At 43.3% G+C, this 22527-nt stretch overlaps 1 protein-coding gene across 2 annotated transcripts; it reads right to left on the bottom strand.

The window, feature by feature from the left end:
* Nucleotides 1-1882: 1882 nt before the first annotated feature.
* Nucleotides 1883-20342, bottom strand: elmo3 (engulfment and cell motility 3). Of its 2 annotated transcripts, XM_079162553.1 has the most exons (21): nucleotides 20108-20342; nucleotides 16269-16377; nucleotides 13988-14028; nucleotides 13790-13862; nucleotides 12670-12720; nucleotides 12202-12371; nucleotides 11637-11736; nucleotides 11361-11512; nucleotides 10544-10622; nucleotides 9710-9760; nucleotides 9431-9553; nucleotides 9155-9277; nucleotides 8915-9019; nucleotides 8556-8664; nucleotides 8282-8418; nucleotides 4408-4571; nucleotides 3854-3966; nucleotides 3651-3755; nucleotides 3451-3530; nucleotides 3287-3367; nucleotides 1883-3194 (listed from the first exon to the last, which is right to left on the bottom strand). In XM_079162553.1, exons 2-21 carry the CDS (start codon nucleotides 16344-16346, stop codon nucleotides 2982-2984), a joined length of 2148 nt encoding a protein of 715 aa, XP_079018679.1. In that variant the 5' UTR covers nucleotides 16347-16377; nucleotides 20108-20342; the 3' UTR covers nucleotides 1883-2981. The 2 variants fall into 2 exon arrangements, with proteins under 2 accessions (XP_079018679.1, XP_079018680.1); XM_079162554.1 differs by lacking the exons at nucleotides 12202-12371; nucleotides 13988-14028; nucleotides 16269-16377; nucleotides 20108-20342 and having other exon boundaries at nucleotides 13790-13855.
* Between the last annotated feature and the right edge of the window lie 2185 nt (nucleotides 20343-22527).

The following is a 22527-nucleotide window of genomic DNA, read 5'->3' as shown; positions in this document are numbered from 1 at the left end:
CATTTGCAGCCAGTGCATCATCATGTACCGGAAAATATTACATTTGCGTTTTAAAGCAGAATACATTTCAATTTCTGGGAAATTAGGCAACTGCTTTATTCTCTTCTGTTTGCAGTACAGTGGGTAACTGCGACGTGGAGATCTGGTTAACTTAGTCTTTGTTGTTTCGTCCCATGTAGTCCTTTTTTCAAAGTCTCTATAGGTCTCGAAACGTTTCAAATCATACTCAAACTTTGGCACTTTACGCTTGAGAGATTGAAAGTGCTCACTCAGCATTTCAAGCTGTAATGTTTCTAGTCTATCCATGTTGTTGTTGGTGTTTTATTCTAATCTTCAATGCAGTCTGCTTTTAAAACTCCTCGGTAAAGATGTCACGTATAGCTCTGTGAGTACAACTCGGGGCGAAGGATATCCTACAATAACGAGTCAATGTCCTTCAGACTGAGACTATAAAGGCGATCAAGTGACGTCACAAAGGCTTTAAAGTTTAGAGCGTTTGTGACGTCACTTGACACAACATCCGGTTTCTTCAGACGAACATCCGGTTTTCAGAATAAGATGCCAACAAAGTATGAATTATATAAGTGTCTTTATTCTTTGATCGCTGGGTAACCATCATCACCTATGAGTTACAGCATTATATTGATGAACAGTAGAGCTGCATTGACATGACATGCTCTGACTGTCATGAAGACAGAAGACAGACATTTTGATGAAACGTGCTGAAACATTTTATTCATGTTGCACAGCAGTGGAACGTTTCACATAAAGTCAGCACACTGAGCACAGATAGTGCAAGAAATATAACTGCTGTGTAAAGAGAATACTGCTGTTAAAAAGCACCTTATTTGTTTAAAGTGTTTGCAAACCAAATGTTATTGCACTTTTGTTCATATAGCAGTACTTTAAAATAAAAGTGCGTAATACACTACTTTTGAATTCATTATTGAACTTTGCCATAACAATGCGATTAATCGCAAAAAATCCATGCAATTAATCGAGATTAAAAATGTTAATCGTTGCCCAGCACTACTAATAATTGCATAAAGGAGGAAAGCACTTCATTTATAACCTATTAAGTGCTGCAGAATAGATTTATTTTTTTTGTCTTTTTTGCCTGCACAACTGAAACGTTTTTTATATATATTTTGGATATAGAATATACTGTTACTGTATATTGGCATTTTAGCAGAACGTTTTTATTCATTTATTTAATTATTTGTTATTATTATTTATTTGCTGCAGAATACTGTTTTGTATTTAAACTAAGGTTTTATTACTGTTATGTTTAAATCAGTTCCAAGTTACACAAATGTTAATATATTTTATTAATAAAGTTCTGTTCAACATAATATCAACTACGTTTTTTTTTATATGGCGGGGGGGGGGGGGGGGGGCAGTGTCCCTACCAATGCTAAGACCAAACCTACGCCCTTGTATATATATATATATATATATATATATATATATGCTCTGTGCCTTACATTATTGCCCATTCCAGTCCTTACCTGTTGAAATACCTCTTAAATGGTGATTACAGGTTTCACTGCGAGGTTATTTATGCCTAAAATGGCTTTATGTCATTGATTAGTTATATTTTACAGATTATAGCCCACCCAGTCCTTTTACCAAATACTAAGGGGGCAAGGGGGCTTTTAATACAACCTATACAATTCTGAATCCACTTGCCAAAAAGTGATTACAGCTCCTACCTTGTCACTGAAAATGTCTCAAAATGACCCGATTTCCTGAATGAGGCTGAAATTTGACACATTTTTGCCCACCACGTCCTCTTTACCTGTTGGCACAGATCGTTATAAAACCTTGGCTGCTGTGCCATGAGCAAAACACACACATGCTTGTTTTATTTTTCCAGTATGAATCAAACTGTTTATTATTGTGAAGTCACTCAAAGTGTGTGATTCAAAGTGTATATAATCACAGAAAGTTGCGTGTCAGCAATGCACTGCAGAGGACTTAAATCATGTAACCCTGTGACAGAAACGCACCACGTGGTATCCTGTCGACCTGTGTCACTTATAGCTGCTTTGAGTGTCACCATTGAGTGCTTTGTGAGTGTGTAGCAAAACTGTGACTGAGCACGCTGCCTCCATTATATTATCATCAGTATCATCAAATCATCTTATAAAATCAATCAGTTTCAGGATCACTGATCACATACTGTGTCATACAGATAAACAGGGATGATTGCTAGTCGAGAACACATTTGATCTTATTATAAAACTTGATTATTGTAAAAGGTACAGTTTCTTATTGTTAAAAACGAAAGCCGAAAACAGAAGGTCGGCTCGGTACCTAGTGTAGATCTGCATCACTAGAATAGAATAAAAAGTCGTACAGAGCGTCTCTGCTCAATAGTAATCATGTTGAGCCTCTGGGATCCGTACCAAGGCCAGGACCTATATTAAGTATATTTAAGCAAAATACTGTCCAACATGAAAAACATACTGTATTTGTCTTAAATGACATGTACCATATCTTTAGAAAACACTGTGTTCTAGCTAATGTCCATTGAAAAAAAAAAAAAAAACAGAAAAGAAAATACAAGAATTTAACAAATGAGCACAACTAGCATTTGAGACAAAGCATCTGTTGCCTCGACCAGTAAAAAACCAACCTCGCACACGCGGTTATATTCAATGTATCACACATAGTTTAGTTAAGATATATTCAGAATTATAAAAGGACGATTACAAATCAAAATAAATCTGTGTTATAGGAATAAGTGCATGGATGCACAGGTCAGATCTCAACACACACGCACCACTTATTTCAGACACACACACACACACACACACACACACACACACACACACACACACACACACACACACACACACACACACACACACACACACACACACACACACACACACACACACACACACACACACACACACACACACACATATATTTACACATTCACACGTCCTAGTTGCACTACAGTGAATGCACACACTCTACTGCTCAGTCTGGCTGAAGTCGTAGCAGAAGTTGTAGTTGCTCGGCGGTTTGGGGATGACCGGTGCACTGTCGGGGATGGAAACGGTCTCGAGGTCCAGGAGGCGGAGCTTAATCTCCATAGAGAGCAGGATCTCCAGCTCGCTGCGCATGGATTCACTACTCATCTCCCGGCCCAGGAGAACGCTCAGTCCATCTGTCCACAGGCAGAACTGACAGAGAGAGGGAGCCAGTGAGTAAACTCTACATTATAATGCACACAGAAGAGAGCACACTTTGATAAAGAGGACGGCCAGAGACTCACATCTGTTCTGGAGGGGGCGACGAAGTTCAGGCTGTCCTCTTCGACGTCGTATGTGATGCTAAATGCCAGGTCCAGCACCTCCTGCAGTGAGGGACGCACAAACAAACAAGAGTGAGATGTGAGCGCGATGAGCAGGAGCATATAAGACGAGGAGCGCTGCTGACCTTGTTCTGTTTGCCCTTGTTCTCCTTCATGTGGGGACAGTCTTTTCCCGTCAGCAAGCCTTTGATATCTGCTACTGGGACTGAACGGGGAGGAAAATAGTTTCAAATTCAAATAAATAAATCAGGCCTCCTAATAACTTTTATCATCTAAATACAGAGAAGTTGTAAATCTTTACACAAAGCCCCAGGAGGCAACTCACTCTTCTTTTGCAGGGTTTCAATGGTGGGATGGTCAGTGTCTTCCTCCACATCACCGTAGTGAAGCATTTTGTGATTGGGGGACAAGCGGCAGTACCACAATTTATCTGAGAAAAACAGACAATCAGAGATATTACAAGAACAAGACACAGTTGACTGTTTTTTAAGTGTGTGTGTGTGTGAGTGTGTGTGTGTGTGCTCTCACCCTGTCTGCGTCGGCTGCTAATCTTCCTGAACATTGTTCCTTGACACAGCCTGTTGAGTCTCTGCTGGCGGATCAACTCAAGCAGCTCTGGCTTCAGGCGCTCTTTGAGCTCACTGGAAAGAGACACACAGACACACACACACACACACACACACACACACACACACACACACACACACACACACACAGACACACACACACACACACACAGACACACACAGACACACACAGACACACACAGACACACACACACACGCTCAACAAAATGCTTCGTCACATGCTATTAGCATCCTCTCAAATGACAAGCATTTGAACCCGTCAATTGTCATTTTTTTCTCTCGGACCATGGAGCCAAAATATCTGCAAGAAATCCGCATAAGACGCAAACCCTGCATCAGAAGACCATTGAAACCAAAATATACAACGGCTTACCTAACCTGACATTTTCTGCCATGCAGCTGAAACTACGTAAGCAAAAAAAAGAAAGAAAAGGTGCACATGTAAATGGTTTCATCAGAGGCTGGTATCGGATCTTCAGACATCCTGCTACTCACAGTACGGGTGGAGCAAGAGTCTCTTCTTGGTGCAGCCGCTCCGTCTGCCGCAGCTTGAGGATCTCGCTGTAGTTGAGGGCATTGACCTTGTTCTTGAAGAGCTCCAGGGAGGTTGGCTTACTGGACAGCGTCCTGGTGATCTGCTCCCTCACCACCTGCATCACCTGGGGATGGAGACATGGAGACGGAGAGAGGTTGGACACTGTGCAGTCACGTGTCGGCTGGACGACTGCGCACTGCCTCCTTTGACAGCTGGGAGGGATGAGTGATAAGTGACGGTCTTGGGAAGCCATTTTTAGTTTTGTTTACTTGATTTGTATTCATATCAGCTGTGTTCAATGCAGCTCTCCCCCCCAAAAACAACTTCCATGTTTCAGAGATTCCTTTGGGTTGTAGTGGCCTTCAAAAAGAGAGCTTCTGTATGACGTTTTTTTTTTTCCGAGCTTTCAACCACAAGTCACAATCTTCATCACCATTAACTGATGAAGACACTGTTTGCAGGGCCAAGAATTCACTTCCATGCTGAAGTTTGCAGAAGTTCCGGTGAACTTCTGCTTTGTGTGAAGCCATGTTACACAAAAAAAAACACATGTACAGCAAGGACAAAGTTGTGACCAAGAAATTAAGAATTTCCCTCCTACCAACCAAATCACAGGAAAGGCCTAATACACCTTTGAGTATTTTATATAAGACGTTTTGGGTGACAATATAAAAGCCCCTAACTATTACCTTTAAAACCCACTTCAGGAAGTGTCCTCTGTTTCCCTCTACTGCGGCCACAACTCCTTCCTCCAATCTATTCATATATGTTCCCGCCTGCTTCTATTATCAGTTAAAAGTGAACACCCCCCCCCCCCCATGCTGCTACACGCTGTCCAATCGCACGACCCTATATCTACCTCTCTGACCCACACAGGGGCCGGCCATTGATCAGAGCGCTCTTTATTAACCCAATTATCTGCAACACCCTCATACCAACCATGCTCAATTAGTAAATCAGTGATGGAAGAACTGGGAGGTTACTATACTGAACAGTAACTGGATTCATCCTTATAGTTGGTTTTAACTTAAGAAACAAGTTTATAAATTCCCCCAGATTAAAATGCTGTAGCACTGACTCAGCATTTGCTATACCCGTGTGATTGTGTGTGTGTGTTTATTCTGCATGACTTGTTAAACTGAAGCTCACACAGAGGGACAGCGGTTGACCCCAGGTGCCCTGAAACAAGAGCCCAGGGCAGTCGGTCAAACAGCGGATGTGTGGAAAATCTCCATCTACCTTCAGTATACGTGCCTCAGTTGTAAATAGTGGTGCGTCTATATAGAAATCTATAGTGCCCCAGAGAATAAGCTGACTCCAGCACCATTTGTCCTGATCTCGCTTTATCTGACACACACACTCTGCTGACCTAGATCATTCCTGTTCACACCCAATTCGACAGATTGTGATCAATTAGTTACGAAAGTGTAAATTGACCCATTCGGTGCAGCACTGTCCAGACTTCTCTCCACACGGCATGTCCTATTATACAAATAACCGTTTGCGGACAACAAAGCATTCGGTTACAAGCAATGCACAAACAATAAATGCAAAAGCAGAAATCTCAAACCGCAAGAGATATCCTGTGGCGCTTATTAAACATCTGACACAAGCTTTAATGTGAGCGAGCTGTTTACGACCACAGAGGATGAGCGAGTCTGTCCGTCTGGCAGCAGATGGTGGAATCCAGACGGTCATTTTATATTGTGTGAACACGCAGGGACACAAAACAAGCGGCTAGAGTTTCACCCTGTGCCTCCCCGCTCAAGCCCCCCCGAGCCAAAATAACCTCAACAAAACAACTTTCACATGACACAAAACCTGAGACAGCTGCTTCACACTGTTGTGTCATCTGAACTCTCATGCTGTAAATCAGTTCTGTTGTTAAATCTCACCTGTTCAGCCTCAGAGTATGGATGAAAAATTGCATTTGATATTGACTTCCCAATTAAATCATCTTGCTTGACGCATCAATACAATACTAAAAACAACCTTACCTCCATCTTTCTTCCTTCAGTGCGGACTATATTTCAACCCCAACTTCGAATTGCACCCGTCGTCAACGATCAGAGAAATGTGACGGGGATGACGAGCGGTGGCGGTGAGGGAGAGCGACAGAGATCAACTACATGACAGGAGAGGTGCAGGCCTCCCAGTGTGGGTGTTTTGTAAACAGACACCCTGATACTCTCACACACACACTCCTACCCACATCCCCCCGCCCAGCCACTCGGTCATTTAGCTCAACTGGCCAATAGGAGCGACGACGGCCGCTGTCTCCGTTCCCTGAAACCCTGCAGCATATGCATGCATGCCAAATGTTTGTGTGTGTCTGTGTCTGTGTGTGTGTGTGTGTGTGTGTGTGTGTGTGTGTGTGTGTGTGTGTGTGTGTGGAGGATGACCGTTATCACGTAGAGAGCCTTGCAAATACATTCTTGTGATTGAACTGAAGGATTGTGTGTTTGTTTGTGGCACAGTCTCACTCACACAAACACCAATACTTCCAATTAACTCACTAGGTAACGAAACCTAAATTTGTGATATTACATATACCACCACCGCCTCTCTTGTTCTTTGGTTTCTCCTCCACTCCGCTCCTTCCAGTCCAGCCCTCTCATATTCTCCCCCTCTCACATTGTTTCCAGAAGTTTTACGTTCCCTCTGTTATTGAGTAATTACTGCTCATGCCCCGAGCGCTTTGTTTTTCTCGTTTCCTGCTCCCTCTGTTTCTGCCGCCCACCACGCTTCTCTTTGTCCACCTAATGCCCCTTTGTCCTTGCCCCAAAAGCACCCTGGGTAGGGGGCCGTGGTCAAAAACAAAAGGCCGGTCGGCTGAGGTTTGGCGCTCGGCACACTGGCCCCACTCCCGACAGGTCAAAGGGTCACAGGGTTTTATGGCTATCAGGAGAGCACTGTTGATGCCTTCTGTTGTGTGTGAGGTTGAAATGCGGTTCAGGACAAAAGCTCCACCACTCTCCTTTTCAGGACGGCTGGATTCTCAATATTTCTCCCAGACAAGACCCCGATGCTTTAGGCTTGGCTCAACCTATCGCCATCGTGCAAGTACTGCATTGTGGTTGTAAGGTCACCGTGTGCTCCTAAATGCAGGGTCAACTCTGTATGGGCAGGGTTTGGGGATGGTTAGCATAAGAATGCCCCTATACAAAGTCACAAAAGGTACAAACTTACACAAATCCACCATAAGAAACTCTTTTAAAAAGGCTCTCATATAAGCTAAACTCTGTGTGTCTGGAGGAGCTTGCCTTTAGTCAAATTTGAAAACCTAACAGGGATGTAGTACACCCTTTCAGTATGTACTGAGATGCGCCTCAAAACCGTAAACATCAGTATTATCATAAATATATAGGGGTTGAGATGGTGTTGTGGCCCAAAAAGCACAGCTCTGGATCCTCTGATCTTTGTTTATCATACCTCACAATTACATGGATTCCTTAAAGAAATAGTGTGATATTGTTTCACTGAGAGTTACCTGAGAAGATCACCACCACTCTCATGGTTCTTTGTTCAAATATGAAGCTTGAGCCAGCAGCCAGTTAGCTCAGCTTAGCGCAAAGGCTGGACACGGGGAGACAGCTAGCCTGGCTCTGTGCAAAAGGTCAGAGACTGCTAAGCTGAGCTAAGCTAAGCTAACCAGCTGCTGTGGCTCAAGCTTCATATTTACCGTACACAGCCATGAGAACAGTATTGCTCTTTTCATCCAACTCTAAAAGCATTTCTGGAAAGGTTGAACCATTGTTTGGAAGTGAAAAGAAAGCCGGTTAGAACAGCCTGGTCAAAATCTCCTGCATGGCACCATTTGTCTTGCTACTGTACCTTGTCAAAGTCCTCCTGTGTGGCTCTCATCTCCTTCCAGGTCTTGTTGAGCAGCTGAATGCAGACACAGAAAAGCTCGTCCATCAGCCGATCCTGACTGAAGAAGATGGGGTGGTAGGCACATCCCGTCTCGGAGGCTGTTCACAAAAGAGAAGGGACAGATAAGACGGAGAACAAAAGCAAAACAATACAAGATTGTCAGCTGTAGAGTCGGTTTGACGAGAGGGTTACAGACCGTCATGGCACTAACACCGTAGACTGGAGGGCAACTTACGGGGCTCGCCGATACGAAGGATTTCACACAGGATGAGTGTGAGCTGGATGCTGCTCCTGGCAAACGGACACTCGTGTTTGTCTTCCCTGCTGCTGTTCTCCAGGACAAACTGGGAGACAATTGAACATTTTACTTTATTGTTAATTGAAATTCAGTTTCAGCTGGTCATAATGTGAAGCCTCTGTCATAGAACTCACACAGAAACAACAGTTACATAACATTTGCTCCTCTTATTATGTATTAAGACAACCGAAACATGAGATCGGGTGGTGAAAATGAGAAATGCTTTCTTGTGCCATGTCGTTTTAAATCGGGAGCTTTTCAAACGGTTAAATTACAAGCAGATAAATAATGCTCACCCTGCTGTAGGCATCAGGATAGCGTGCAGCGAAATAAAACATGGTGTCCAAAGCTAGAAGACCAGGAGGCGTTCGCACCAAGTCCTGACCAGGGTTACTATTGTTCTAAAATGATTAAAAAAAAGAATCAATATTAATCACAGCGATATGAAGATGAAAAGCACTTTAACTAGGATAACTTTGATAATGATGAAAGTGAATAGATACAGAACAGAATAACTTCTGATAGCAGTCACTCACAGAGAAGCCTAACTTCTTGAACTCTTTGGCGCAGAGCGAGCGTCGTCTCTCGTTGCTCAGACTGTTCTCAGTCTCGGTCTCAAATGCCGTCTGCCGCAAGCCGTGAAGGATATCTCTCTGCTCCTGCAGATAAAACACGGATGTGTACTTTACGGAGATGGACGCTGAGTGCACATTCTTCTGCACGCGCTCTTCATCGGGTGTTTCTGATCACTAAAACTAAGAATGTTTTGCATTTTGTCGAGCATTTATTAAACTCCTGATGTTGGCGCTCACCTGGCTGTAACAGTCCATAGGAGTCCTCATGCGGGCCTCCAGGTGATTTAAGGTAACAGACTGTAGGACGTAGAGGTAGTGGGCCATCTCGTCCTGGACTGAACCAGAACTATGGATGATGTTCTGCAATAAGTACACACATTTCTTCAACAGGCCGGGGAGGTTGCTTTGCTTACTGTGACATTCCTCTGCACAACATTGAGGTCTTCTTTCATCATGTTATCACTGAGATACAGAAAACTATGTGAAATGTGAAATGTAAATAAAGAGATCATTTACTTTATAAATGTACTGCCGGAGATTCCTCTTATTCATGAACGCAAAAATATCCTGGAAAACAGAAGACAAGGGAGCAAAGTGAGCATGACTACAACAACGTGTTACTGGGGTGCAGTGACATGTTTCTAACACGGGGTGGCGACATAGTGTCAGTTGCGGATTAGTGGGAGGGGACAAGGGTTAGCGTGTGGGACTTTGACCTCGGTGACAACATCACAACATCTCTAGCCCGGCCTCGTTTCGTTCAGGGCTTTACTTGCTGATAAGAAGGGCGGATTTGTTGACTCACTGTTAAAGTGAGGAAGTGTGAGTCTGTGTGTCAGTAACAAAGAGAGTCTGAGCGAAAGGGAGACAGAGGGCTGAATGAGGGAACTGTTTCCGTACAATGAGAGAGGACCAGGAACTGAACGGTGGGAGAGAAAGCCTCGACTTTGTGTCGAAGAGCTCAGATGAGCAGACAGAATGTGATGGATGGGTCCTTTACAGCTGTCTGTAAGAAGTGACGTCAGCAGGATTCTGACTCCCCATGTACAATAATGACCTAAACATGCATGCCACTTTCAGCTTTGGATACAGATGCTTCCCATCACTACACAAATGCAACATAGTAAAGAGTAATGATAACTGAACATTAAAAAAAAAAACATCAGCTGAGTTAAAGTATGCTCAGTGCACACCGATTAACAGCTGCAGGCGCCACTGTCTGGAAGTCACAGACATTCAAGGAAGGCCCTGAAACTGACCAAATACCTACGTGTCTGCATGCTAGGAAGCTGTAATAGCTACGAGAACAGGAAGTGGAATGAAAGTGCGTTAGAAAGTAAGCAGCAGCACCTGTCTGTCTGAGTCCCCGGCTGTTTGTAGTAGAGCCATAAGTAGAGCCATAGCTTTGGTCTGTATCTGCTGGTTCGTCCTGAAAGTGGTCAGAGAGGAGAAAACATATCATTTAGAGGTTCCACTGCCGCACGAAAAGGTGCGCTTAGTAAGGAAAACAGGTTGAGATCAAAAGGATGTTTTAAAAGTTTCAATTCTCACATAAAGACATTCAGTATTAACTGTACTAACTGTGAAATGCTGGTGTGATAAATGGCAGAGACAATGCTATTGTCTGCACTAGTTGTTTATTTTACATATTTAAAAACTTCCTGTTACAAAGACCAGGCTGCCGCTTCACTGCACCACCCTGTCGCCCCACAGATTTGTAACTCTCTCTCTTTGCTGAACAGTAGATACTGAACATTTTAAATATAATTTTTTTTCCATCTGTCTTTAGTTTCTCCCACTATCTGCCACTGAAAGTGGTTTGGTTTTTTCGGCCAAAGCGTTCCGCCTCTTGTTCTCCCAAACAGTGTATCTGCCTGCAACCAAAGCCCGCTGCAACGTGATTGGTCAATTCTACTTGGACAACAAATAGTCAGACTACAAATGGAAACCTGAACGCTTACATTACTAAAATCTTTTACGTATTTCCTCCAGATTTTATGTCTAAGAACCAATGTTTTAGCTTTGATCAAAATAAAAACTGGAACACGTAACACATTTGGAAAGAGGAAATAGTCGGATATATATATCCAGCAGGTTTGGCTGCATTCATTCAAGGTTTCATTTAATTTATGATCGGCTTCTCAGACTCGGACCATATCCTACTTACACCTGGAGGTGAGCGATGAGCCGCTCCATCGTGACTTCCTGTTTGACCTGCAGGAAGAGGCCGTGGCTGCTCTGCACCATGCTCTCTAGGATGGCCAAGGACACCTGCTGTATTGATGCGTCGGTCAGCTTGGCGTTGACAAAGCTAGCAATCTGAAAGGACCGGGAAGGAGAGAAGGAAGACAGAAGGTAGGAATAGTAAGAAAGAGTGCAGCTACAATCAATGACGGAACAAATCGGCGACAAAACAACAGACAGCGAGCACAAGATACAGCACCTTCTTGATGAAGACAGACGACAGGTTCTCCCAGGAAACTATCCCATGATCCATCAGTTCCATGAAGCCAGTCAATGTGTGGGTCATTATCACATTACCCCTTGAATGACGCAGACAGACACACAAAGAAATATTATGCACTCAAGAGACTTACACTGGCGAAAACGCTTTCAGATGGGCCGCTTGTGTGGAATCTTTGTATTTATCACAGTGCAATCAAAAACATTTCCATCATGTGACAGAGCACCTCAGGATGCAGCTCACTGCGCTGCCTCTGAATGCTACAGTGGAGTTCGTCCAAGTGTTTGATATGATCATGGAAACTGCTCAAAATGTATAAACCAATAGGCTTTAACCCGAAATTGGAAGAGAGAGTCTGGAACGAATTAGGGAGGAAACACTTCTTTCTGCAGAATACAGTCGATACATGTTGAGCTCAGCAAGATATGCTGCAACGTGTGCAAGCACCACAGATATGTATCTGAGGAACAACATTCTACCCCCGCCATTGGAGAAATGAAAACACAGACACACACACACACACACACACACACTGAGTACTAACTCGTTAGCGTCCTCTACTATTTTGACCAATAAGAGATGTCCGTCTCGGCTGATGAACTCCTGAGCGAAGGTCACGTCTGTGGAAACGCTCGCCAGCTCCTTCAGCGAATCGCAGCGCACGCCCGAGTCCGAGCTCAGGATACCCTTGTACAGGTCTTCTGCACAGCGGCCCTACGTTCACCAGCATCAACAAAAACACATGTTCACGCACGCCGTAACTCAACAATCGTGTCCTTGTCTAGTTACTCAGATCATATTGTTGCACTTCTTAGAAACTCAGCTACTTGTAATAGTGACAGAATAATGACTTCTTCTATTAACTGTTCGTGCAGCTGATTCTGTACATTTTGTGCGTGCGGTGTGTGTAAATGACAGTGAAGAGCCAGTGACAGTGAGAGACAGAGGGCTGGAGGAATGTGAGAGGAGGGAGGCGAAAGAGTGGCTGAGAGCCTGGTTCACGCAGACTCACCGGTGCCTTGGTCAGACGCAGAATGCAGCCGTTCTTAATGTCCAGACGATTCTACACACACACACATGCAAGCACAGGAAAGAGTATTTAAAAGCTGTTGACAAAAAACCTCTGGCATGTACAGTGACACAAACACCACAAGGTAGTGAAAGTCAGACACGCATGGATACAAATAAACTAGCCACACACAGACATATAAACAGTACAGAGACCTATACACACAGTAACACATACAGAGAGCCACACTTGGATAAATATAGAAAAAGCACCAGTAATTAGTACTGACACTTAGTACTGTTTAAAACTGTTTCGCTTAAAACTGTTGTGTGTGTGTGAGCAGCAGAAAGATAACACGCTCTGTCTTTTCTAAGGAGTCCCGAGCTGTTAGCAGAGGGACTGATGTGATTGGCCTGCTGATCCAGCATTCTTTCTAATAGCAATGCATTTATCCTACTCTACCCTAATTTCAAGAGTTTATCGAACACGGACAATACAGATCGCTACGAAGTGAAAAGGACACACATGAGATGAGACGTAATGTGTTTAGGGCTTCTAGCTGAAGCAATTTTCACCCCCCGTCCGTGGCTGGAAGGGTTTAGATTACAGGCTGTAACATGAAAGGAACATTTTGAATGCACAATAAATAAAACGTATTTTTCTCTGCATCTATCCGACGGCATTGCGATGGCTTCTGCAGGCCGGCCTTCAGCCCAAAGAGGGGGAGGGCCTTCAGTGGCAACCTTCTCAAAAAGGTCACAAAAGGTTCCGGCTGCCTTTCTCTGTCTCTGTCCCTGTCCTTTGCTTTTCCAGCCTGTCCCACACTCATTTCGAATAGCGCCGATGACGTCGTGCGACGTGGGACTAGTTCTGGGTCAAGTCATTTTATGTCCTTCTGGACTCGAGAGAAATGCTCACTGAAGCGGACAGAAGTGCTCACAAGAATGCGATTCCCAGATTCATTGCCGTGCTTTTGACAACTTAAACAGAGATTTACAACATTTTTATTCATCTTCAACGTAGAAACATCTGAAGATCTGCTGCTCAAACCTTCACCAGGCCGACTCCCCGGTGTAGATAAATAGTTGTATCGATTTCGTACGTACAGTTGGATGTGACTCACCGATTCAGTGATGTACGTCTGCACTCCATCCGCGTACTGCAGAGCGTAGTTGTCAGGACCTGGGCGATTCCAGCTACACACACACACACACACACACACACAAGCTGATATTACGTAACTATCGCGGTAATACGTACAGTTCAATGATAATATCAAACAAACAAAGACAGTATGTATGCTGTGGCAGCATCAACTTACCCATCACACACCTCCTTTATTACAGCAGATAGAGGCTTTTTCTGTACAACGACACAACAAAAACAGCGTGTAGTCAGATACATACAAACGCAACATAAAAAAAAAAAACCTCACACCTGCTGCATGCACATGGGTGGTAACAACAGGTTATAGACTATCACAGTATTTTCTCTGTCAGGGAGCTGAGTACACGCTTCAGCAGTGACACGCCGTGGATGGGATCACGGTACCGCAACTATTCTCGCTGGCTGCAAACCTCGACTGCTGAGAAGAGGAAATCTAAGAGCTCCCCAACACTTTCCGAACTATGTTGCCCTCGGTGCCCAGATCCCTCTTTGAAAGTAAATAAAAGCCAGACTGCTTCCATGTCTGGCTCTCAGCTATCCTGCTATTAGTGGTCAGTCCCGCGGTCAACCAATCAAAATGTCTCAGGGTTCTGCGGTAGACCCTCTGTTATTAGTGGCAGCCAAGAAGGTCAACCAATCAAATGTGTTTGGTGAATGAGAAGACGTTGGGGGATTCTTCTGGGCTGATCGTATTGGTTGTGAACAGACGCGTCCAAATCAACACTTTTGGATGTGTAATTGTTGTGCTGCCGTTAGGATTATTACAACAGAAATATTGTTTACGGTATCGGGGCTTGAAAAACTGTTTCCACCTGGGATCTGTGTTCTTTCCAGTTGTGTTGCATTTTCCAGCTGTTCCAGTGAGTACCTGTTAAATCCATTCTCACTCGGTTCAAACCTCCTCAAGTGATGTACAGTAAGCGATTGTGAGAGACACGCCCCCTGCTGTCTGGGATACAGTTCAAACTGCTACTCATGCTGAGTGTCTCGCACAAAGAAGTGCAACTTCCCCATAGCTTCTGAGAAACACATGGAAATCTCCCCTACAATGTCATGTAGTAAAAGCTGAGCAAACAAAACCAGTGGATGTGCATGAAGCCCCAAAGTGTTCAATATCATCTAATCAGACACAACCATATAAATATAAATGGTGGTGTCAAACATTCGATAACCTCCCGTGTTAGAGATAGCTTCATAATAATTGAAGAAATGATGAAAAATCAAATCGTTAGTTAAGTCGGAGCCTAACAAGGCTACTTATGCTGCGGTACTCACATGAAGCTAACAGGCTAAATCGGGTGGCAGTTGTTGAGCTAGCTTGTTTGAGAGGAAGGTGGCCTGTGATTGGCTCAAAATTAAGGAACCTGGTGACAACACCACCGCCGTGAAAAAGTGACGTTATAAAATCAAAATGGATTTGAATAAAAAATGATTTCACATTTCAAATGTGAAATAAAAAAAAAAAGGAAGTCCTGTAAAACTCTGCACAGTTCAGTGCTATTTATTCATATTTATATTACAACAACTTGTTTATCTAATATTGAACCATAGTTTGAGATGTAAAAAGCAGAAAGGACAGTGAGTGAAAAGAAAATGTTAAAAAGCTGAGCCGTTAATGACTTCACAGACGATTATTATATTCACCAGGCGTGGCAGCGACTGAGGCCATTTTCAATATGCCGTGCAGCAGCACAAACCACACTGGTAAGGAAGTGGAGATAATCACCCTCTGACCACAGCCACCCAAAAGTGTTATTGCACCAAGATCATCTTCTCTGTCTTTCTGTTTCCACTGTTCCAATGATCACACTCGTGTTGATCTTCTTCACACACATTGTGATGCTATTGATCAAATCACAGAACCGTCTCAGAAAGAAGAAAAAGATTTGTTCAGATAAAAAGCTCCTAAAAAACAATTCTGCCAAGCATCGTCAGAATTTGGTCGACGCCTCTATTTCTTCGAAAACAATGAGGAAATATCTGATTCTTTTTATTTTTTTTTAATGCTAGTGCATATGTGCAGTTTGGTTATAATAGAATTTCAACATAAAAAAAACTATTTTGAGGTCACATTAGTGTATTTGCTACACATGCATGAGTCGAGGTTTATTATAAAGTCTTAACTCCCCATAGCTCCCTGTATGCTCGGGTTGGTTGGCCTGCATTGTCCATTCATAGACTTGTTTGTATGAAACTCTCAACCAATCTGTAATGTCAATGAGGCCTTTCCTGGTTAAATACATTTTAATGCCAAAAGCTGCTGAACTACCGGCGCTATTCAAGTTTAATAAGCGAGTGACATGACAGTGAGTCAGGCTTCGTCGTGAAGTGACACACTGATGATCTTCAGCACACTAGATAGTTTTAACATACAGCTGTGGAGTTTGAAAAGGAGGATATTTGGCATTGTGTGTGTGTGTGTGAGTGTGCTTTACCTGGTCCAGTTGTATGAGCTGGGGGTAGGCCCCAGGCATCTGGATGGCTATCTTCACAATGTCCTTCTGTTGAGGCATGTTGGCACCTCTTACCTCCACCGCTCTCTAGCTGTTGAGAATAAAAGAGATGAAAGCGTCAAAATTAAGTGCCTCATCACGTTTCATACAATATACTCACTACCACCGGCAACCTGTAAAAATATATATATATGTTTCACAGTGACCTCATTGTTCACCAGAACGTGAACATTGATCATTTCATAAATATACAAAAGTCTGGGCCTCCTCCTGGCTACAGTTAATGGATTTTGATGACTCATTCTCGTGGGGCCATTGCTGTTGTGTCAAACCGATTATGAATTCAGTGATTGTAAAAAGTGATCAAGCAACAGCTAACCAGCCCGAGAGCAGACTCTCTGTGAAGTGGGCCGAAAGAGTGCAGTCGAATGGCTGATGGCGGTCAATGCAACTATCATTTTCACTATGAGGTCGTACGGAGCGGTGTTCCTCTTTCACTGTGTGTTCATGGTGCAATGAGGACAGCTGAGACGGCTGAATACTGTCTGAACACGCACTACGGATTGTTCACTTTTTCTTCTCCCCTTTCCACTTCACACACACTCATACACACACACACTTCCTCCCCAGCCTTCAGACAGCATTCCCAGAGGGTACAGAAGAAGCAGTTGTGCTTCCAACCCTCCCCCCCCCCTTCCTCGTCCTTCCTCGTCTCTCCCTGGCTCTCTCAGACATCGAAACAATACAATTGGATCTAAATTCTTCCATACATTCACGAGCTCTCGATGAAAGCAAATAGGTTGAGCTTGTGCCTGCTTGTATTCACTATGATTAATGACCCCCCCCCCCCCCCCCCCGCTCTCTTCCCGATCTCTGGGATAGTTCACATACCGTCGCTCCAGTCTAAAAGCTCTCGCACTTTACGGCAGGTTTCAAAGCACTACTTGTGTCAAGACAACCGCACGTCTTTAACGTCTCCTCGGCTCACCCGCCCCGAGGCAGCATCTTCCCTGATAAATAAGGCGATCTATAGCACGGTCCACTGAGGCTGCAGTCCTGGTCCAGGTTTTGGTTTGTTGGATCATTTAGACATGGACATGGGGTGCTGAAACCATTACACTGGTGCTGAAGGTCGACTTCCCTCCAACAGACAAACAACAAGACTGTGCAGCCTTAACCTTGCAGAGGTTTGGGTGTGAACGTAGAATTGTTCTGGGGGAAGCTTATGAGTCAGCAAATTCAAGGGTAACGGCGCGTTGTGTCTTTGCGACAACAAACACTGCCTGTGGGGTTTAAGCTGCAGCTAACTGATGAATGGGAAACTAAGCCCATGTGTTTATTAGCTGAAACCCTATTTAGTGCTCCGGCTGCACTACAAAGAGTGAGAGAAGAGGTGCCTTTGTTTTGTTAGAACTATTCCTCACAGGGAAACGTACAACGGCAATGACAGGGTTTAGCTGATCTGTGGGACACTTATGGTTAACAGTTAAAGAATTCGACTGACTTTTTTTTTCCTGAAGCGCCACCATGAGGTTGACATTTTAAAGTACTTTGTTCTATGACAAAATACTACAAATTAGGTCAATGTTGTCAGGCTAACAGACTAAGCTGAGATGGGCAACACGGTAAACAAACCTGCTGAACATCATCCAACGATTGTGACATTAGTAAGTACCGCTGTGCTCCAAGTACCGCCTCACAGAGATACTGGCGTGGCTCTGGACTGTGTGTGTGTGTGTGTGTGTGTGTGTGTGTGTGTGTGTGTGTGTGTGTGTGTGTGTGTGTGTGTGTGAGACTATTGGTGCATTAGGATTACGTTTACATTTTGTCAAACAATTATCGATGTTACCGAGCAGGTAGAGACGATCGATTTCTCTCAAGTCTAATAATTGAAGAATATCTTGAACAGCAGAAAAAAAAGTAACTAATTTATGACTAATAACTACTTTATGATATTACCATAATCAGATATCACATTACCGTTACCATTAATAAATATTCTATTGCTATTCTGCTGTTGTAGAATATGTGTTGGGTTTCACTTGCTGAAAAGAAAGCGTCCGTCGACTTTTGTCCAGAAAGGGAATTAAAAAAAGGTGAAGACCAGTCAAGAGGAGAGAGCAAAAACATTTTCTAGCAGCTTGGATTTGTCTACATCATCATGACCTGTCCGTACATGCTCCAGGCCTCCTGTGATTCTCAACACTGCTCAGCCAGAATGTAAATATAAAATGGTAAGTGGGGTTTCAGCATCTTGTCCAGTAGACGGCGGGGGCCAGGGATCGAACCACCGCCCTTATGAGTAGCTGACGACCGCTCTAACTGCCTGAGCCACAGTCACCTCTGCTCACGAGTCTCATCAACAGCTTCCCCTTTTTCAACGAAGCAGAAGAGACGGGGGAGACTTTCGCTCAGGTGTGTCTGTCTGTGCCTGTCGATGCACGTTTGTGATGTCCCCTGAAGTAAGTACGTGGAGGCCTTCTGTGTCTGTTAAGTTAAGGTGTTAGTGCACTACTCTCAATGCTACTCATCTTAAGAAATGTACTGGCAATTACTTCAATTTTATTGTTAAAAAAAAATCTGAATCCATTTTCTTTAATGTGAATATTTTCTGTTTTCTATGACATTAAATGCAATATATTTGGTTTTAGTTCTGGGTTTGGACAAAGCAACGTACTTTGAAGGCATCACTAAGGACTAATCACTAACGGGCATTTTTCTGTATTTTCAGACCGCTTATAGACCAAAATGTCAATTGATTAATCAATAAAATAGTTGGCAGAATAAAAACATAAGACAACTGTCAGTTATAGGTCTTTTTTTCAGTTTTACTTAACATGTCACAGTTAAGTTAATATATTCTTAAGGGGAAATAAATACAATACTATCAGGACGCACACAGTAAACTATCATAAACAGACTGACGACACATTCATAACCCATTGTTATTGTGTTAATATTTCATCACAGTAATGGAAAGTTATGACAGCTACAGCACAGGGGAAATAAACCTAAACTTCACAGGGGTGTTAAGATTAAAATCTCCCCCATGTTCAGCAGCTGTCAGTGCCCATAGTCTTCTACGGGAACTGTGATTCAGTACTAAGCTTAAAGCCAGCAGCACACCCAGACCCTTTGTTAGCCTGCTGACTCACGAGTGTGTCTCAGAGCCCCTGGACTGACAGACACCCCCCACCCATGGAAGAGTGTGTGTGTGTGTGTGTGTGTGTGTGTGTGTGTGTGTGTGTGTGTGTGTGTGTGTGTGTGTGTGTGTGTGTGTGTGAGAGAGAGAGAGAGAGAGAGAGAGAGTGAAGGGGGAAGCTCTCAGCTGCCTGAAATTCCTAACCTGACAGGGTTCCACTCACACACACGAGACGAACTTAATACATCTCAAATACAAGCATAATACAGAGAAAAACTGACTTCAGGCTTCTACTGGAATTTAATGACTTGCTTGCTTTGTATTTATAAAAAGAATAAAACATATCAATAAAACATATAACTGGTATGTGTCTTATTCGTGACAATAGTATAGCTCTACTTTACACAAATAAATGTAACTTTTGTGTGGCTGAACACTGTACGCTACATTAGTTCAATAAAGGCACGCGCCCTGCTGTGTACGTGAACCACCAAACTATGTTTTTTAAGCCAACTAGTTAGAAGTGAACACGTGAACGCAAATACATGTAACAGCACCTGAACTGTTAGTAGTTCAGACTGATATGACTAAGGCCGAAGCTTTGCAAAAAGATCCATGACAAGGTTGTGGAAGAAGTGAGAGAGTCGGCTGCAGAGCTGATTTTTTTTCCTGGTCCTACCTGGTTTGAAAAGACAAGTCGAGGGTTAATGTCCCACAGGAACCGCCGCAGTCGGGGCGAGAAGCATTTGCAACTGTCTGCTTTTCCCCTCGGAAGGAACTACCTTAGTCCGCAGAAGTGTCTTCACTTAGAGTAACATTTAAACTGCTCAGAAACACAGGAGGAAACTCCTTGCAATAAGTTTTCAGGAGTGATTAGATGACCTAAAAGTTCCGGGTTGGTTGGAGTCGCTCAGTCCAAAGTATGAGGCAAGCTAGCCAGTTTTAGATAAAGGTTTTCCGGTTAAGACTTTCAAGATAAAACCCATCCTGTCCAGCGTATTATCGTAAAACATACGCTATGTCATGCTATGTTATACGGAAACGGTCCATGAGCTGAAGTGTCACTATTTACGTATTCCATTACATCTAATTCCCTCTCAGCTGTGCCAGTGTAAGATTTCACCTTCAAACATGTCAGTGTGTTACTTTAAGTCAGTGGTCGCCAACCTGTCGATCGCGATCGACAGGTCGATCTCGGAGACTTTCCCTGTCGCTCTCCAAAATAAAATTAAAAAAAATTCAAGAAAAAAAAATCATGTTTGTTTCATGTTATGTTGGTATTTGATGAGAATTTATTTCGATTTTTTTTGATGAATAAAAGTCATCGTAAAACGTTATGGACATCTTTTTCTTTGGGTCATAGGAGAGCCGTCTGAACCCCCTTATTGCTCCACCGAGGACAGCAGAACGACTGACTTGAACTTAGGTTATCCATTTTGTCACTGAGCTCTCTCAGAATTTGAGTAATGGGGAATGTGTTCTTTTGGCTGTAGTAACTGTGATATGACAAGATGACAGGGTCATATCACAAATTCATTTTGATATTGTGCAATTATTCAATGATCTATTCAGACCGACAGTATTCTTGTACCTCTACCTCGGTTTGTTGCAAAGTAAAAACACAAATGTACCTTGAAGTTATTTTCTATGTAGTTCCTCATTTTGTCATCATCTGTGCCTCTCCAGTGTGGGTAAGTTCTATATGATCATTTTGAAATAAACTACAGCAGTGTTTAAAAAAATGATAATGTTATGAATTAATTAAGTTCCCACATTGTTTCCCCCTCATTCATTAACGTCACATCTTGTTCCATTGCACCTCCATGTATGTGTCATTACGTTCTGTACTAGTAAACAATCAGTACACATTTTAATTATTTATGATTTAGTTATAAATAAATTGGGAAGAATTATTCTGCACGTTGCGGGCCGTAATCTAAAGCTTTCCCCATTTTATTTATATCAACATGTAATATTATGATTATCAATACTTAACAGTACTGCCTTTGAGTGACGTGAAAATCAAAAAGATATTAAATTATCACTTGCACAATATTTACTGTATGTTAATTGTCATACATTGTCTGATTTTTTAAATAGAACAGAAATATAATCAGAATCAGCTTTATTGGCTGAATTTGTCTCCGGTTTCCACTCCGCTCTCAATGTACATACACACATTTACAATAAACAAGAACAAATATATATAAAGAATAAAAAAGGGAACAGAGGTAGTAGTGCAATATGACTTGTTTATTGTTCATCAGAGTGACGGCCAGTGGAAAGAAGCTGTTCCTGTGTCTGGTGGTTTTGGCGTACAGAGCTCTGTAGCGCCCCAGAGGGGAGGAGTTGGAACAGCTTGTGTCCAGGGTGTGGAGGGTCTGCAGTGATCTTTCCAGCCCGTTTCCTGACTCTGGAGGTGTACAAGTCCAGGATGGGGGGCAGGCTGGAACCAATGATCCTCGCTGCAGACCTGACAATCCGGTGTAGTCTGTTTCTGTCCTGTTTGGTGGCCGATCCAAACCACACCGTGATGGAGGAGCAGAGAACGGGCTGGATGATGGCTGAGTAGAACAGGATCAGCAGCTCCTGAGGCAGGTTGAACTTACCTCAACTTACGCAGACTCGTCACGTCTCTGTTGAGGTCGATGACCGTTGTGTCGTCTGCGAACTTCAGGAGTTTAACAGCTGGGTCCTCTGAGGTGCAGTCGTTATTGTTTCTAATATAAAGACATATTTAGAAAGTTTGTCATACATTTATTTGTATTGTGCTGCTCTGTAGATAAACAGTATACATACAGTACATACAGCTTACATGAACATACGCATGTGACAAATTAAATACCTTAATGTTTTTAGAATTATTATTTGTCATTCAGCCTGAAGCGTCTGTCTGCTTCTTGGTTTGTGATCAGATGCAAAGAGCTGCTGACGGCTTCCTGTGTGTGTGAGGAGCTTCCCAAACCCACCAGCACAGAAGAAGCAGACGGAGACAAACTACGTCCTCTGGGCCGGTGGGGAGGGGGCGCTCCTCGTCCTCTGGGCTGGTGTCGGGGGTGGAGGGGCAGGGAGGACATAACCGTACTCACTGGGTCTCGG

The sequence above is a fragment of the Pholis gunnellus genome (genome assembly GCF_910591455.1).
Source record: "Pholis gunnellus genome assembly, chromosome: 7".
NCBI classification, from domain to species: Eukaryota; Metazoa; Chordata; class Actinopteri; order Perciformes; family Pholidae; genus Pholis; species Pholis gunnellus.
This window is presented reverse-complemented; position numbering and strand designations above follow the sequence as displayed.